The sequence below is a fragment of the Anas acuta genome, chromosome 18, assembly GCF_963932015.1.
Source record: "Anas acuta chromosome 18, bAnaAcu1.1, whole genome shotgun sequence".
In the NCBI taxonomy this organism is placed as follows: Eukaryota; Metazoa; Chordata; class Aves; order Anseriformes; family Anatidae; genus Anas; species Anas acuta.
In genome coordinates this window covers 4192449-4208792 of record NC_088996.1, presented here as the reverse complement: position 1 = coordinate 4208792, position 16344 = coordinate 4192449, and the positions used below count along the sequence as shown (strand labels likewise).

At 43.8% G+C, this 16344-nt stretch overlaps 1 protein-coding gene across 1 annotated transcript; it reads right to left on the bottom strand.

Moving 5' to 3' along the window:
- Nucleotides 1-36: 36 nt before the first annotated feature.
- NUP85 (nucleoporin 85) lies at nt 37-11888 on the bottom strand. The gene is made up of 19 exons (XM_068654604.1): nt 11563-11888; nt 11368-11461; nt 11118-11280; nt 10709-10779; nt 10189-10232; nt 9655-9724; nt 8604-8725; nt 8098-8232; nt 7392-7514; nt 6898-7029; nt 6394-6500; nt 6193-6276; nt 5487-5552; nt 4879-5030; nt 4673-4790; nt 3372-3472; nt 1530-1681; nt 836-922; nt 37-228 (listed from the first exon to the last, which is right to left on the bottom strand). The coding sequence occupies exons 1-19, from the start codon at nt 11593-11595 to the stop codon at nt 127-129; spliced, it is 1956 nt and encodes a 651-aa protein (XP_068510705.1). The 5' UTR covers nt 11596-11888; the 3' UTR covers nt 37-126.
- Nucleotides 11889-16344: the final 4456 nt, after the last annotated feature.

Here is a 16344-nt window from a genome sequence, read left to right as displayed (position 1 = left end):
TTATGTTTATGGAAGATGAGAACAGATCAAGCAATATGCAAAACAAGATGTTTATTCTTAGAAAAAGCAGTCAGGTTTATGTACAATAAGCCATAGAGGAAGAGTTAAAATCACCCCTTGCTGTCTTCAAGATCCTTCCAACGTGCCTTCTTTGACAATGACTCGTGCAAGATTTCGTGCAAGAGCAAGTCTCAGCATTTCCACTTTCACGGTCTCAACATCATCGTCCTAGAAGCAAGTAGAATTTTGGTTACACTACTACGTGCAGTAATGAGCTGGTGATGGGGTCTCTTTCTAGATTTTGGAAAACAAAGATGCAGGACATATAGAGTGGGAGAACACATTTAACTGTCATTGGGACCACCTGAGAACGGGTAAAAGCTCCACTTCTTACTTTTTAGATCAATGCAAGACAGAATTACCAAGCCTTTCCTTGCCTTTTTTTTTTTTTTTTTTTCTGGCAGCTACAGAGTTTTGCATGTGTAGCAAATGGCTCCCTGTTCTGTGCCTGGAACGTATCTTAGCTTGAGCTGTTAAATGGCAGCATCTCAGCTTTTCATTGCCCATGTAATTTGCAGTTATTTATCTTGGAAAAACATCACAGTCCAATCCAAATCAGTAGAGCAGTGAGGAGTGAAGTACTGTGTACTATTTCTGTACTTAAATATCTTTTGATGGTGCCTCAGTTGGCTGGCCTTTAAAAAGAACAACACACATTAGCCTCAGTAACTGAGGCTCTCCCTCTTTTCCTCCCCCCCAGGAACAGAAATTTAGAGCTTTCCCTGACTGCCCCATGACCCCCCGCATCCATTATTTAGTTCAAAACAGGAGGTACCAGGAGTTTCTGCTTATCTGGCTTCCCTGCAGTCAGGTCTTCCAGGCACTGCATCAATTCGTAAGTCTGCTCTGCTGAAAATATTACCTGTGGAAATGGAAGTATTTACTGAAAATAATCACGTTGAAGGACATTGTGCGGTCTGAGAAGGTAACTCAACTGAGAGGAGTAGAATGCTTTCACGCTCCTACAGATCCATTCTGACCCTGTAATTCACAGGATCACAGGAAAATTCAAGTTGGAAGTGACTTTGTGAGATCTTTAAGACAACCTCCTGTTCAAAGCAGGGCGAGTTATGAGGTCAGAGTGGGTGCCTCTGGGCTTTATCCAGTCATGGGTTTGTAATTACTCAACTGCCATTTTCTTGATGGATCTTAAAGCAAAAACTTGGCTGAGCAGAAAGAAGCACACTAGAAAACTCTCCAAGCCAAGTACCAGAAGGAACTTGCTGCAGTGTGTACTTAAATCATCAGCATAGATTTATTCTACTTCTATTTTCTAAGAGTAGGGAAATGAGTGATTATCCTAAACTGGGTCCTTTGTATTCCCACCAGTAAGACGTCACTTGCACGGGAAGTGCAAACCCTAGCTTGGGGGCAGAAAGTGGGGGGGGAACTCACTGCTTTGAGATAACTTGTCAGGAAGAAAAGAAAGGCTGTGGGGTGTCTCTGTCATGTTCGACCAGCATGTTCACCTCTTTCTGCTCCAGCAGGGGAAGGGCATCTGTCAGCAGGGTCATCCAGAAGGAGCAAGGAGCAATATGAGCCGTCATCAACATCAGCAGCAGCTTGGCAGCTTCAGAGAATCGCTTCTCCCCATATAGCCGGTGGAATTCGCGGTACTTCCCTACACGTGGGTGTTGGTGAAGGGTAAAAGGCGTTAGCGTCTGTCAGAACAGCACAAGCTGGGATTTTGGGGTGCTAGGAAATCAGTTTGCTCTTACAAAGCCTTGGCTAGCGTTACCTCCCAACAGAAACGAGTCTCCAAAGCAGCAGAGTTTGGGAGAATGGGAATCTTGTGCATGAAGAGAAGTTAAAACCCAGGCTGGCTGAAAAGGTAGCCAAAAACCTGCCAGTGTTCCTGGTAAGATTTACTGTTTGAATCAGCCTTGTTACCTAACTGATACTGCCTGACATTAAGTGTTTGCAGGGTGAGTAACAGCATAAGTGGCTTAGAGATACTGGTGGTGGCTGCAAAAAAATGGGGGGAAGCAGGGGAGGATGGATGGTTTTCGATACCTCAAAATATCAGGAGGTCTGAAAAGCTTCACTGTTTAAATGGAAAATTAGATCTTTGTTAATGTGGAAAATTCTGCTTTTGCTAAGAATTAGTTTGACCACTATCCAGTATGTAAGAACTGGCTGAGGATGAAAGTGAGCTTTCATCTACGGCTTTGTTTTTAGCAACTAAACCCTCAAAATAGAGGAAGTGATGATTCCCATTCAGATTCACCTTTGATTAATACTTGAGCTCAAGATAGCGACATGAAGGTTGTCCAGCAAAGGCACACCTTATGTTTCTGAAACCTCCAAAGGAAAACCAAACAGACTATTTTTAGACCTTTAAGGGATTTTACGTGATGCAGAAAGGGAGGTCACTTCCCTGTAAATGCAGTTTTAGAATGAAACTACAACTCTTTGGGGCTGTTGCAAAGGTCACTTGGTGACAGTGGACAAATCGGAGGATTTATGATTTGGTAAGTCACGGGTAGCTTCTTAGCTTAATTTAGGTTTTAAATGAAGGAAATGCAGCTAGATAAATTGAGGATCACCCTCACTGTAATGTGAAGGCAGTCATTCCAATTGCCAACAGTTCCAAATTCCTATTAGATTTTGGCACCTATAATTGGGTCTGCTAACAGCCACATCTCCAGAGAAAGGTGTGTTTTAGCTCCATCTCCTTTCTTGGTCCGTTATTTAAAGGCCACGCTGTAGCTGCAGGCAGATGGGCAGGTTACCACAGCCTGTGCTTGTGCCAGCCAGAAGGAAGTGGTTGTACGGAAAGGAAACTGGCTGGAGGCCTTCCACCGTTACTTGGCACAACTGCTGTAGTGGAAGGGCAGCAGAGGTCTTTTGCTTGTGAGCTTGAAGTTGGCACGGTGAACTAATAGAAGGTGTAGAGAAGGTGGAGAACTGTACAGAGTTAGTAAAATTGTGCTGTCTGAGTAAATTAAACCAGTTTTGCTTTTCTAAGGGTTCCCCCCCCAAAGTCATCCACTTTGTTTTTGCTAATATTTTGAAGTCTCCAGGTAGTAATAGAGTCTGGATAAAGACTAAGAAAGGGGAAGCATACAAGTGTCAGAATTCAAGTCTATCCTACTCAAAGCAGTGCAGAACAGATGCCTACTGTGAGTGCAATTGGAAATGCAGTCTCCTGGTAGCACGCAGGCTGCATCCCAAATTACCTTCAGTTATTTGCTTTCCCCTCATTGCTATAACAGGATGTAGCAGATGGAGGAAGAGAAATCCAAATAATTGTGTGGCGTTAGCTGTGTTCTAACTAACAGAACAGAATGAAAACCGTAGCTCCTTCTCACCAAGAAATGTCAGCCGGTCACTAAGCAGCATGGATGGTCCCAAATTATCGATGAGGTCTAAGTCAGAGAAGCATCCCCTTTCACAGTAGTCCTTAAGGAATCTAGGGAGAAAGTAAAATGCAATAAAGGCTTAGAAGGGAGAACATCTTCCACTTTCTTTTTGTATCTTCTAATCCCTTCTTGGAAAACTTTAGTATAAAACTGAGCTCCATCTTAATCAACCTCCTGTGAGGGTTTTGGAAGACATCGAGGCATTTCCTGGGAGTGGCCAGTTGAACTGCTGTAACATGCGCTTAACTGACACTGTATTTGTTCCTCCAGATTTCATAGTAGTTGAGATCTATTCTTTAAAAGGAAGGAGCACAGGAAGCTGAGGCTTCCCAGTTTGTAACAAAAGTTCTGGTTTTCTGCTATTAAAAAAAGCAGGAACAAATAGAATTCTAAAAGCTTTTTATCTGATTTGTCACAGCCTTCATTATGCTGCTTTTTTCAGCATCTGCTTCCTGTGATGGCTTTCTTTCACCTTCTGTTGAAGGAAATATGATTCCTGCTTCCTCAAAGAACAAATGATAGGAAAAAAAAAGCCCATCTCCTACAACTCCCTTTTTACAGTGAAGATAGAGCATTACCTGGCCATCTATCCAGAGTGTACCTATAAAATTATACTCCAGCTACGCAAAGAGATTGGTACCTGCCTATTTTAAATAAGTAAAATATGACATGGGTCATGACCCTGCAAGGTTGGATACTGTGACAAGTTCACAGAAAATCAACAACACAAAATTTTACTCCATTACTTATGTTTTAATAGTGGCTTAAGATATTTTTTGAAGAAATGCTGTATTAAGTGGCTCACACTGACTGGTGAACTAGACTGGTTAAAAATAACCTGCTGAATAAAGCACAGAAGGGGATTTATCTTTCACCTAAGCCCATTCCCTGCTTCACTGTACAGTCAGTCAAACAGGTTATTGGAGCAAGTGAAAGGGCAGCGCAGAATGTAGAGCTATTGCCAAAAGAGATGTTTATCAAAGCAAGGCCTAAGAGCACTGGACTGTTAGATAAAGCCAATCTGTTTCATCTCTAGATATCATGGAGCAAAATGGTGTAGAAAAACAGCTAGGGTATTGCAGATGGAAGTACCCAGGAATGTCATTTTCTAGTCTGAAAGCAGGTACTTGGTGTGAGGGAAAGATGACCTCAGCCTGCCTGCAGCACGACCTTTTCAGGATGGCTGCCTTCTCCCTGTTCTGACCATTCTGCTACAGCAGCTGTCTTCCAAGAGCTTCTGATTTACTCACCGATCTGATATTAGCGTTGCAAAAGCTGCATCCTTAGCTCTGATGCTCCAAGACAGGGCAGAGCCCAAGCGATTATTCCGCAGAGCTTTCATGGCCATGATTTTACAGATGCTACGAACTTAGGAGAAAACATCAGAGAGAAGGGAATCAGTTTCAGTAGTTTCTCTTGTATCACCATAAAATGATAAAACTTAAGAATCAATCACCTTGCTCTTGCATGTGTCTCTGCTCACAGATTCTCAGCACTTTGAGGGCCTTCTGTTCAGTGTTAAGGGGGATCCGCTCAATGTGAAGCTCCAAGTATACTCTGCCATATTCTGGGCAGTGGTCAAAGTAGTCTACCCCCAGCTGCCACAGACTGAAAGTAAAGGGGGGAAAAGAAAGTCAAGCATTCCAACCATATAATTCTTAAGCAAAACAGTAAAGCCGCAAGTAGAATATGGGCCTGCATTACTAACAGTTGGTTCTGGTTAACTTAGTATTCAGACCTAAAATGGCTTTTACTTTCTACCAACTATCAGCTGCCTAATACACAACTTAGTTGCAGGTATTCCTAAGAAGTGCTCTGTACCAAAAATGCCACAGTGGCAGTAACCATTCTATCCCAGCCAATATACCTGATGGGTTCTAATTGATAGCTTTCATCTTTAATTCAGGAAAGGAAACTTGTTAGTGCTGTATGACCCCTTAGAGACAGACACCTTTGCTGAAATCCTAACAGTCTTCTGTAAGTTTTGCCTCTTTGGTTCATTAGTATGCAGTTACTTGTTGATGTTAGTCTAGTCTCCGACAGAGTAGAATAAATAATTGTTACCTGTGATGGGAGAAGAGTCCTGAGGCATACTCTAGTAGAAGGAATTCACGCATGTTCGAACCAAAACTGCAGGGAGTGAAGAAACAAAAGAAACAGGCATTACTGCTGTACTTCATCAGAAAAGCCTAATGACTTTATTCCTTAAGTACTTTCCATTTATGCAGCATGTTTTCTCTATCTTAGAGATGTTTTCTTCTGTCTTGGTAAATTTCATACATCAGGCCTCAACATGCAGGGCAGCTTTCTCAGCGGGGAGACCTGCCAACTCTGTACAGCACTTAGCAAAAGCGATGCTTGCCTTAAGACACTGAAACGCCAAGGGAATTCAGACAGCAGAAATCTCAAACTTGAATTTATTGGAAACTTAGGTATGAAACTTAGGTATGGAAGCTCTTTTTAGATGAATTTCTTGCTGTTCCAAATAATCACAAGCACTTGATAATATTTCAGGTAAAACTATATTAAAAACAAAAAAACTAACTAACATTGCATGAGGTACTGTTGAATAGTGTGTCAAATACAGGTCTGCAACTGCTTCTGCTTCTTAGAGCACCTGGGCTGCCTAGAACTTCAGAGGCATATGCAGTACCTCTATTCTACATCTTTTGCAAATGCCCAAGATGCTCCTTTTCAACCAAAATCCACCTGTTCTTTTAGTCATTCTTACTTATGGGTGTCTGAATAATCAGTGCAAATAAATACTTACTAGAGATTGTGAGACTGCAGGAGTTTACAGTGATCCAGTAGGTCAGTCAGATGAGCCACAAACCACCAGTTGCTCAGAGCAATGCTGTATTTGAAACAAAGAAAATAAAGAAAAAGCTAAGCCCACCCCAAATACTATTGGAGTGAAGTACACAGCAGCAATACTACAGAACTAGAGAATCAAAAACTTTAAGAACTCAACCTGCATTCCTTGATCACTTGGTGCAACTCGAATTCGAAGGCTGCCATTAAAATTGTGTCTAGAGGCTCAGGGCTGCTTTCTTCACCCAGGAACAGGTCCATACTAGACTGTGGAATAAAATTACAAGACACGATAAACCGAAGTTTTGACAAGGTAGAAGCAAGACATTTGTTTCAATGTGGTAGCCTAGCGTAGGTTATTTTATGGGAAAGAGTACATCATAGATATTGAGCACATTAACAGAAAAAAGCTATATTTTAGCACCAGGAAAAGGGGAAAGCAATTTGCAGGAGCAAGACTGGTAGCATTAGATGCTAAAGTGACCCAGCCTTCAATAATTATTTGTCTACTGTATCTTTCTCCCAGTCCACTTCCAAGTTCTGTGAAAAGTTGTACAGGTATGTAGTTGCTGTACCACGTCAACTCTCCAAAAGTTTTCTTTAACTATGGTAACCCTTCTGTGGGTAGAACTGTGGAGGATATAGAAGTAATTCTATTTCATGCCTGTGCATAGAAATGCAGTTCCATTGGCTTCACAGTTGGATGCGAATACAGGAGTCGAGTAACCAGAAAGTGGTACCAAGTAGTCAGGAGTTCCTTTTTCTCCAGTATGGCATTCTCATCTCCCCCCAGGATCTAATAAAAAGGAGAAAAACAAAGGAGTAATTCTGAAAATTCAGCACTGTACACAGCTGCATCTTAACTTTTCAGAGGCGCTACTCCTCCCATTTTGCAAAGTTGATAATTTAATCAAAATTAAACAGCAAAGGACAAAGATCCTTCTCAAGATCCTATGGCCTGGGATAGGAAAGTGATCTGTGCAGGCTTGCAAAAACTGTGGCAAAACAAGTAACAGTAAAAAATGGTTGGCCTGGAATCTCCTGATTCAATGAGCAGATCATCCACCATTTTAACATTACTTATGACTATCTGTAGCTCCTAACGTACACAATGACCCAATACTTGTCCAGTTTCCTTTCTTTTCAGCCAAAACATACCTTGCAGATGGATTCCATATGGGGATTGGAAGCAAAAGTTCCATCCCGTATGTACCGCTGACATTCTTCATGCCAGTGCTGCCATTTCAGCTCCAACTCGGTCAGTGTCTGGGTGTTGCCAAGCTGAACCCAAGGTAAGATGCATAAAATAAAGGCAATATCAAGTCAGATCACAAGAGGTGTTTGTGCTGAGCTTGCAATTATTTGTGCTAAGACAGTAAACACAAGAATACTATCAATTTTTAACTTATTCTTCAATTGCATTAGAAGTGTCTTAATTTGTGCATCTAAATAAGGGAAAAGACCCTAAAAGAAATAGTGCAAGATTACTGTGATGCAGCTGCTATTTTTTCCTCCACGAGATCATTGCAACAGAGGAAAACTCTGTGGGTAAGGCCTTCAAAGAATATTCTGTGCGAGTTCTCAACGGGAACTGTTTCAGAAAACCAGATAACATACCCTGCTGCAAAAATGTTGTTTCTGACTATGTTGGTTTGTCATCTAACAGGTTTTTGTCTGTACAGTTGGGTCTCTTGGATAATTCATGCAAATATTACTACTGTGAAGAATTAAAATTGGAATGTTTTAATGGTCAACAGGCTGTGATGTTACAGGAGCTACAGCAGAGATGAAACAGACTGGACTAATACTGTCATCCCTCTTAGCTCTTTTCCCAGTGGAACTGCATGAAAAAAACCATACATACATTGGGCACAGGCATCTTCTTCATCAAGTCATCCAAGATTTTGTACATGCTCATTGATGTGGGATTGGCACTAGCTTCCTTTGAGAGCAAGTGTCGTGCTTCATCCATTCGGCCTTGCAGCACGAAGACATCAACCTGTAGAAACCACAAGTCTGTGAGCACCACACTGCACAAGGCTACCAAATACCCAGATGGATTAGTGGGGGGAATTTTAACTTGTGATTTAGGCAAGTTAAGTAGAGTTAAAATGCTTAAATTTTAGAACCGCTAATTCAAATACCCAGCATAAGTCATGACCTCTATGGCTCATGAAATTTAAAGATCAGGCTAGGAATGAGGGCAGGATGATCTTCACAATGGCTTGGCTTTAACTTAAAACTATAAAGGTAGGCAGCAGCGGTGTCCCAGGTATCAGTTTGAGATATAGTACACTGCTGAGCAGGGAGGAGGAAGGCAAAACACACAGGCATGAATTCTCTAAGAATTCTACAGGTGACTGTACTCACCACATTCCAGAAGAGTTTGTGTTTTGATGGATTTTCACTGCTCAGAACCTCACGGACCATGCTGTCTACATCGCAGACATGAAGTCGAATCCAGTCAAGGAGGCGAAGCAGGAGGGGGCCAGCTTTACACAGAGAAGGTATCATTCTGTTAGTTCCTGAACTGTTACTTTGTGTACTTGTAGCCTTAATGGTTTGATGATCATTAAATGACGTTTACTAATTGGATTTCTATCTGCCACACTCAAATTACAAAGGAATGGAGTTCCTTAAATAGCCAGGCTGTGGGAGCACCAAGCTGCTGATGGTATTCCATGTGGCAAATTTTAGATAGAACAGCAGCATAATCTTGCAGAAAACCCTAACCAGTTACTTGAAGAAATAAAAGGTAATTCATATCATAAATCCTGTAATGCCAAAAGACCCATCAATGCTTAGAGTTGTTTAATATATCATCTCATTACTAACCAAACACAAGGATTAAATTTAGCAGGAGGCACTTACCTTTTCTTCAGATTAAGTAATCTATAATTTGTGAATCTCTCTTCTGAATTCTGGGACTGAGTAAGTACATTAGAGCAATCTGATTTCCTTAGAAAATTATTTACTACTTTGAAATACTCATGTAAATAAACTGACTTCTAAAATGGCACCCTAAAGTTAAAAGAACTGCATCACAGCATGTGTAAATGTTAGTTGGCATCAACGTATTTGATACTTTAAAATCTGTTTATGCTTTAAAGTCAAGTAATTGGCAGCAAGATTTTTGCTGCTGCTCTTCATTATTTTTCTGAAAATAAACAAAGAAACAAAAATAATTTAAATTGTAGTGCTCTACCCCTGAGAGGGAAAAAGTAGAATGCAAATCTAACATCCCAACATAATACAAAGAGGGCAATTTACTGAGGCAGAAGTAGTATTAAAAGGTTTATTGACACTTGTTATAAATATCTCTACATATGCTAAAATAACACTATGGATGCTATATACATCTTAAACAAACATGCAAACAAACCCCTCTTTGATCTTAACATCAGAATAGTTCACTGCTCACCTGCAGCTGCTTCAACAAACAGGATCTCACAGAGGTTCCAGATCAGCTCCATTGCAGAGAGAATAGAAACCTGAAAAGAGGAGGACCATGTTTCAGATTTAGTAGTTGTTCCAGCTGATTATTTTTAACTGCACAAAGGAATCTGCTGTCCATAGCAATCAGTCAATTTTTATAGACAAGACCAATGTCATATTGGTATTGAAAAGATACAAATTAAAAGACAGAAATAGGCCACAACTTCTCTACACGTATTCAGCTTAGAAAATATGGAAGCAGGTTCTGTATTGAAATGCAACAGTAATCTGTCGGCAGTAGGAATACAAAACAGAATTGTTTTGTAAAAACAAAAAAAAAAAGTTACTTTCAGAGTTTTTGTACTCCTAAGACTTAACATAACAAACAGCAAAGTAAAAAAGAAAGGCTAATTAAGCAACATCGATGCAGCTAATAGAAAAAAATTACTGTCACGGTGTTGGTCTTGATGCATGTACTAAGCAGTGTTCACGTGTCTACATGGATGTGCCTGAAGATTACCTGAGTACTGTACTGGCTGTGTAGGGCAGGGTCCCGTGTTGCAGCTGAGGGAAAAATTAAAAAGCAACATATTTACCTTATTTCATGACACTTTCTGGACTCAAATACAATACCTGATAACTCACTAGGCATTGATCCAAACATGTACACAACCAACCAAGCTAACCGTCTATAACTTTATATAACCTTGTACAGATCTGGTAAGCTTACAGGACATGGATGGAAGGGAAGAGTAAAATCACTTATTAGGGGGAAGCAATCTATTAATTTTGACTCTATCTCCCATAAAGCAACAAGCCATGATATGAAAAGACTGCACGCCCTCCCCAAATCTGTTGCAATGCAGTGCAAAAGAGTCTCAGGCAAGGTTTACAAAGCAACTGGGAAATCTCTGGGATGGAAATGGAGTCAATTTCTGAAATCTCTACATGCCATTTTACATTATTAACTTACAATTGAAGCTTTGTTTTTATAATCATAAATGGCATTTCTTTTTATTGCAGTAGAATAAACAACTTACCAGCTGCACGGTGCATGTCCTCCATGCAGGCTCTTATGACCGAGCGGTAGTTTTTACTCACTTGAACCAATCTGCCAAACACAAAAACCATCGTTTAGAGAGCTGCTTGAGTCTCAGTCCATTTAAGTCTCGCATGTTTCTGCGCATCAGTAGCAGCTTCCAGGACATGGGTGAATCCGGTGGGAACCAGCCAGGCCATGCACCACCGGCTACACACCCGCAAAGGCGCCGCTACTGGAGGGCTCAGGGCCATGCTTTGCAGAATTACTCCAGCACAGCCATTTAGACCGCACAACTGCCAATTAACGGCAGCTCTAAGTAGTCTGGGTTTATAGGAGCCATGGTGTTTGCCTCTAAACCCAAGGCAGCGCCAGCAGCTTCCAGGGCTGAAGCCCCGCGGCCCACTCACTGCGCTTTCCTCGACTTGCCGGCCAGCTCCTCCTCGCAGCGCTGCAGGCCGAGGAAGATGCCGTGCGTCTCGTTGAAGAGCTTGCGCAGGGTCTGGATGTAGATGTCCTGGTCCCTGCGCACCACGAAGACGCGTGAGGAGCCGGGCGCTGCATCCCCGCCGCCTGCAAGGTCGGATCCCGTCAGGGCTCAGCCGCCGGCCCGGGGCCGACCCACAGCGGGCCGGAGCTCAGCCGGGACCCGGGACCCACCTCCGCGGTCGAACCGCGTCTCGCACACCAGCACCTCAGCGGGGCCCCACTCGAAGCACAGCTGCCTGGAGGCCGGGTCGGCGCCGGGCACCACCTGCGAGAGGGGGCGGTGGGGGCGTCAGGGAGAGCCGGGCACCGCCGGGACCCCCCTCCCGGTCCTCCCCGGTCCCCCCCGGTCCCCCCCGCTCCCCTCACCACCAGCGGCGGCTCCACGTCCACCTCCTCCATGCTCCCAACCGCGCTCTCCTCCCGCTCTCCGGGAGGCCCCGGCGCGGCTGCCCGAGCCGCTGCCTGCCGCCGCCCGCGGGGGCTCGGCCGCGGCTTCTCCTCAGCGCCGCCGCTCGGGGCGAGGCACCCGGCGGGCTCCCGCCTGCCCCCGGCCCCCACCGAGGCTCCTCCGCGGGGCTTGGGGCAGGCGCCGGGGGCGCTCGCCCCGGATGCGCCGAAGGCTCCGCAAGGCCCCGGCGGGGCGGGAGCGGGCTGAGGGGAGGAGAGGCCGGGCTGAGGGGGGGTGGCCGGGCTGAGGGGAGTTTTCGCTCTTGGCTGCCCCCGGCGCTTCTCCAGAGCTGGGGGAGGCTGGATCCGCCCTCAGCAGAGGAGCACGAGGAGCCTGGGGAGGCCCCGCTGCTTCGCTCCCCCCCCCAGCCTCGCCTCCCCTGTGACACGTTTTATTTTCTCGCTGTTTCAGGTGTGCAGGCGCTGTCCCCGTGTTGTGCCTGCCTTGTAACGAGCGGGTTCTGTCCTTTCTGGGCGCGCTTCAGGTACTTGCAGGTAGCTGAGGCTGCAGGCTGCTGAAGGGGATGTTCTCGGGAGGGAGCTCTCAGGCAAGCTCTGAGAAATCTGGCAAGTGAATTGTGTGCTTCCTGCCTGTGAGTTGGAGAAAGGCTGGTAACAAGGCGTTAGATTGAGCACAGTGTGGCAGGGGCAGTGCTGGCATGTGTCAGAAGGAATTGTGCTGTGCACACATGCCTTATTCACCTTCTTAGGGTCACAAGTTGTGTTTCTTTTTTCCCTTCTCAGCCTGTCAGGGGTCAGGATGGGAGTTCGTACTCCTAGGAACTGGCAGGGTTTGTCTGCTGAGGGTACTGGACACCACCGAATCACTTTCCTGCTCATTGTGGGAGCTCAAGTACCGATGGAAATGAACTTCAGCATCCACTAATAACTCAGTGTGAAAAACCCCAATCACACACTGCTCCTTTCTTTCCATTCTGCTATCCTTCCTGTCTCTGCATGCACCTCACTTTATTTTTCCCATTCCTCTAAGTAACAAACTTGTTTAGGGATACACTTCATAAGAAAATATTGATGATGCTGTCTTGCTGAAGTCTGATCCAGAAGAAGCCAATCACTCTCACTGATGCCTTTTGAAGAAGCTCACTAAGAATTCACTTTTCAAGATTGCTTAAATCATTCACTGACCTCCTAAGATAAATGCCGCAACACTCTACCGCTAAATTACCCTTTTTTACTTTATTGGCTACTGTATCTGTCATTTTCAATAAAAATAAAGCTGGCAGTTATCTTTGGTAAAAGTGAGCTGTTGCAGTGATCCTGCTGCAAACAGGAAGTGGTGGCTGTTCATGTCGGCCAGGAATGGCTTGTTGCGGGGCAGAAGAACTTAAATCTTCAGAAAACTGCTTTAGAAACTAAGACACACAAATCTTAAAGTTTGTCCTTTATGGTAGGTGAGAGTCCTATATTTGGGGAGAATTGATGGATGTGTTTGAATCTTGTACAAGGCCAAATTCTTCTGTTTTACAGGATGTGCTGCTCTATGCTTAAGACCGTGGAGGACATTAGTGCTGATATCTAGGTCTAAAGTATCCTTCAAATTATTACTAAAATGGGTTTGGGTGCAAATCAGAACTGGATGTCTGAAAACCCAACGGTAAGAGCTCTTCAGTCCTCCTTCTTTGAGGCTGCTTCTGTAACTGCACCATTTCTTGTGATTGTGAGGAGACTTCTAATGGCTTCTCTTATCAGCCAGTGCACTGAAGAAAAATACAGAGCCCGCTGCTTTTAGGGCATTGCAAGTAAAAGGTAGCAATGAACTGAAATGCAAAACTACTGCAGAGTTGGCTCACTCCTTTCATGGAAATGTGAAGCTTGCCTACCAAGTGAGATCTTTGTGAGAAGGATGGGAGTTGCTATTTGTTTTCCCTGTCATGAAGCAAAGGAATTCTCTCCATGTGAGCGTCAACTGTGATGGCAGAACTTGCCACCAGGGGCTTTCCTAGGGACACTTGGGTGCCTGGAGCATCACTGTGTTCTTCCAAGTGACTGTGTTGTGTGGGTTTCTCTTGCTTGCTTTTTCCAAACTTAATGCTTGTCTTTGCAAACCACTCTGTGGGGCACCACAGCCCTTCCCACAGGGATGGGAAGCCAAAAGGCAGGTGCTGGTCAGCCTTTACCAACTGTATTGCAAGGACTGACAACACCAGGGAATGCCCATCAGTCTCACCGATCTTATTTTTCTCTCCGTCAGTATGGAGAAAGAAATGTTGATGGTCAAAGAGTGGGATGGTGTCCTCTCATGCTCCAGGATCCTGTCCTATGCAAAGAGACACTAAAAACTGCTCCAGGAGCTTGTAGCTCTTTGATCCTTTCCTGCTTTCCGTTTGGCAGATGCAGTCCACTTTGCTCACTAACTAAAAATGCAAGTGGCTTGTTCTGTTTGCAGCTTCTAATGCTCTTGAACTGACAAAGTGGCTGGTTCCTGGGGAAGTCATCCTGGAAATGTGAATTTTACTTTGAAATCTCTTAATCCTCCTTGGAAGGTTGGCTGGATGCCTGCATGTATCTGGAAGGGAGACCTGCCTGCACTCCTTGTCTAAAAGCTTTCTGTGCCTGTCCAGTCTGTGTAATTCATCAGAATTGGCTACCAGAATGTCAGCATGGAACTTCATATTGCTCAGAAAGAATCTAGAGTTCAGGCTCTGGATACAGCCCAGGAAGTCAAAGGCAAAAAGAAACTGTTAACTGTTTTCTGGGAGGACGGGGAAACAGCAAAAAACCTCAAGGCCTGTTGAGGAAGGGAGTACTAAGTTGCAAAATAAAATGTTTGAAAGCTATTTCATGACTTGGGAAAAGGAGAGAAAGATCAGTATCAGGAACAAGGAAGGCACAGAACAGGCAGTGCCACAGGCAAAATATTTATTTCTATTCCCAATGCTGAACTAGTATTAATGAAGAGCAAAACCTGAATAAGCCACTTAGCCCTTCAGAGGTCAGGCTGAGAAGGGAGCTTTAGCTCTGTTCTCTTACACTTCAGGTAACTGTTAGCTTCCTGTTCTTGCATTGAACTAATTGTAAGGTAATACACGGTTTTGAAGAGGCTGGAGTTGCCTTTGTAGGCCTACAATTGCTAGTGTATGATAGCACATACCCTGTGCTTGTAGCTGTTTTAATGTCTTAAAAATCTTAATGTCTTGGTGCGGAAGGGAATGTAAACATCCCTGCCCTCTTCAGAAGAGGGTGGAGAATTAAGCCTGAGTGCTCTGCAAAATCTAGATAGGTCGTATTTCTTCCTTATAAAACTGCTGTGCAAAAATAAAAACAAAGGCGTGGAAATACTTAGGAAACGTGGAATTTTTTGTTTCCAGAGGTGGAATTTCCATGGAATTCTCACTGTGATGCTTCCCCATTCACTTCTCTTCCATTCTGTACATTAGGAAGGAGGAGCTGCGAGAGACAAAAAGCTTCGCCTTTGCCCCCCCTCTGCTGCAGCCTGGACCCTGCAGGACTGGGCTCTTTGTAGTTCCCAGTATGGCTTCTCCCCTGCCGCTTGCTCTGAGTGCCACTGTCTAGCCAGTTATCTTTGCATTTTTTAGCACTCTGTTTATTGTTAGCTCAACTGGATCTCCTGCATAATGTGAGTTTCCTCTGTTGCTCTGAAAGAAGAAAAGCCATATAAATGCAAGGGTTGTAGAAACCTGCTCTGTGATTAGGGAATCTGTGTAATTGGTGGCAAGACCAATGGTGGTATAGCAGAAACAGTTTTCAGCTTCTCAGAGCATGTATAACTTCTGCAGTCGTAGAGAAATCCCATATATTTCATAAAATATAGCTTATTTTTATGTCTCCTTTTAAGCAATTTTGTTCTCTTTGTGATGCTGGCCTTAATGTTTGTCCCACTTAGCTTCATTCCTGCATTCAGCTCTTTCATGGTGCTCTCCGCCCTTGGGCAATTTCTTCCATGGCCCCAAGGCCATTCCCAAAATCCTCCTCCTGGACCTGCATCACAAACATCTTAGAGTGAGGGAGAAGAAGTAGCAAGAGCAAAGAAAAACAGGCCCATCGAACAACATCGGTCTTGTGACATGGCTCCTTACAGCAGCCACTCCTCTGTGATGTTGCATCATTTCTATAAATAGAAGTTAAAATCCTTTGGGAAATAGCACTTGTCTTTTGTTCGGTAAAGTACCTACTACAATTTGAGTCTTGCTTAATAAAGCAGTGTACGAAGTATAGAAGAACTGAGCGGGTTCTAAGATGCTTTATTTCCTTGTGCTCATATTATCCTGCTTCTCAGTGGTGGATAGGAGTACGGCGGTGGACACCAGGAAGTTCAGATGGCAATGCCCATTGCTCTCCAAAGCTGAAATGAAAGATGAAGTGAGATTGTAGCAGACTCAAACTGCGTGAGGGGAATTTCTACAGAAACGTGTTGTTTTCTACAGCCTCAGGTGTTTTTTGCCTCCCAGTTATCTTAAATAAATACAAAAACAGTACCACAAGGAATTAAATGCAGGGGAAATGAGCAGAATAGACTGATTGGGGCAGTTTTTGATGATAAATCAAGGAAAATGATTGGGAAGTACTGCTCAAAGGAGCATTGGTTTGAGCTGCAGTTACAATTTAAAACAGCATCTCAGTTGTCTTCTGGGGTCACACCAAGCTTTTCCAGTGCTTCTATTTTATTTTTTTTTCCATAACTGAATCATAAAGACTCTTGAGAAGGAATAAAATACTAAA

Excerpts from the sequence above, each read along its gene's own strand:
- NUP85 (XM_068654604.1), bottom strand. The coding sequence starts at position 11,595 with ATGGAGGAGGTGGACGTGGAGCCGCCGCTGGTG. Across the intron at positions 8,233-8,603 it reads ACAAACTCTTCTGGAATGTG|GTTGATGTCTTCGTGCTGCA; the intron begins GTGAGTACAGTC and ends TGGTTTCTACAG. Across the intron at positions 3,473-4,672 it reads GCAACGCTAATATCAGATCG|ATTCCTTAAGGACTACTGTG; the intron begins GTGAGTAAATCA and ends CTTTCTCCCTAG.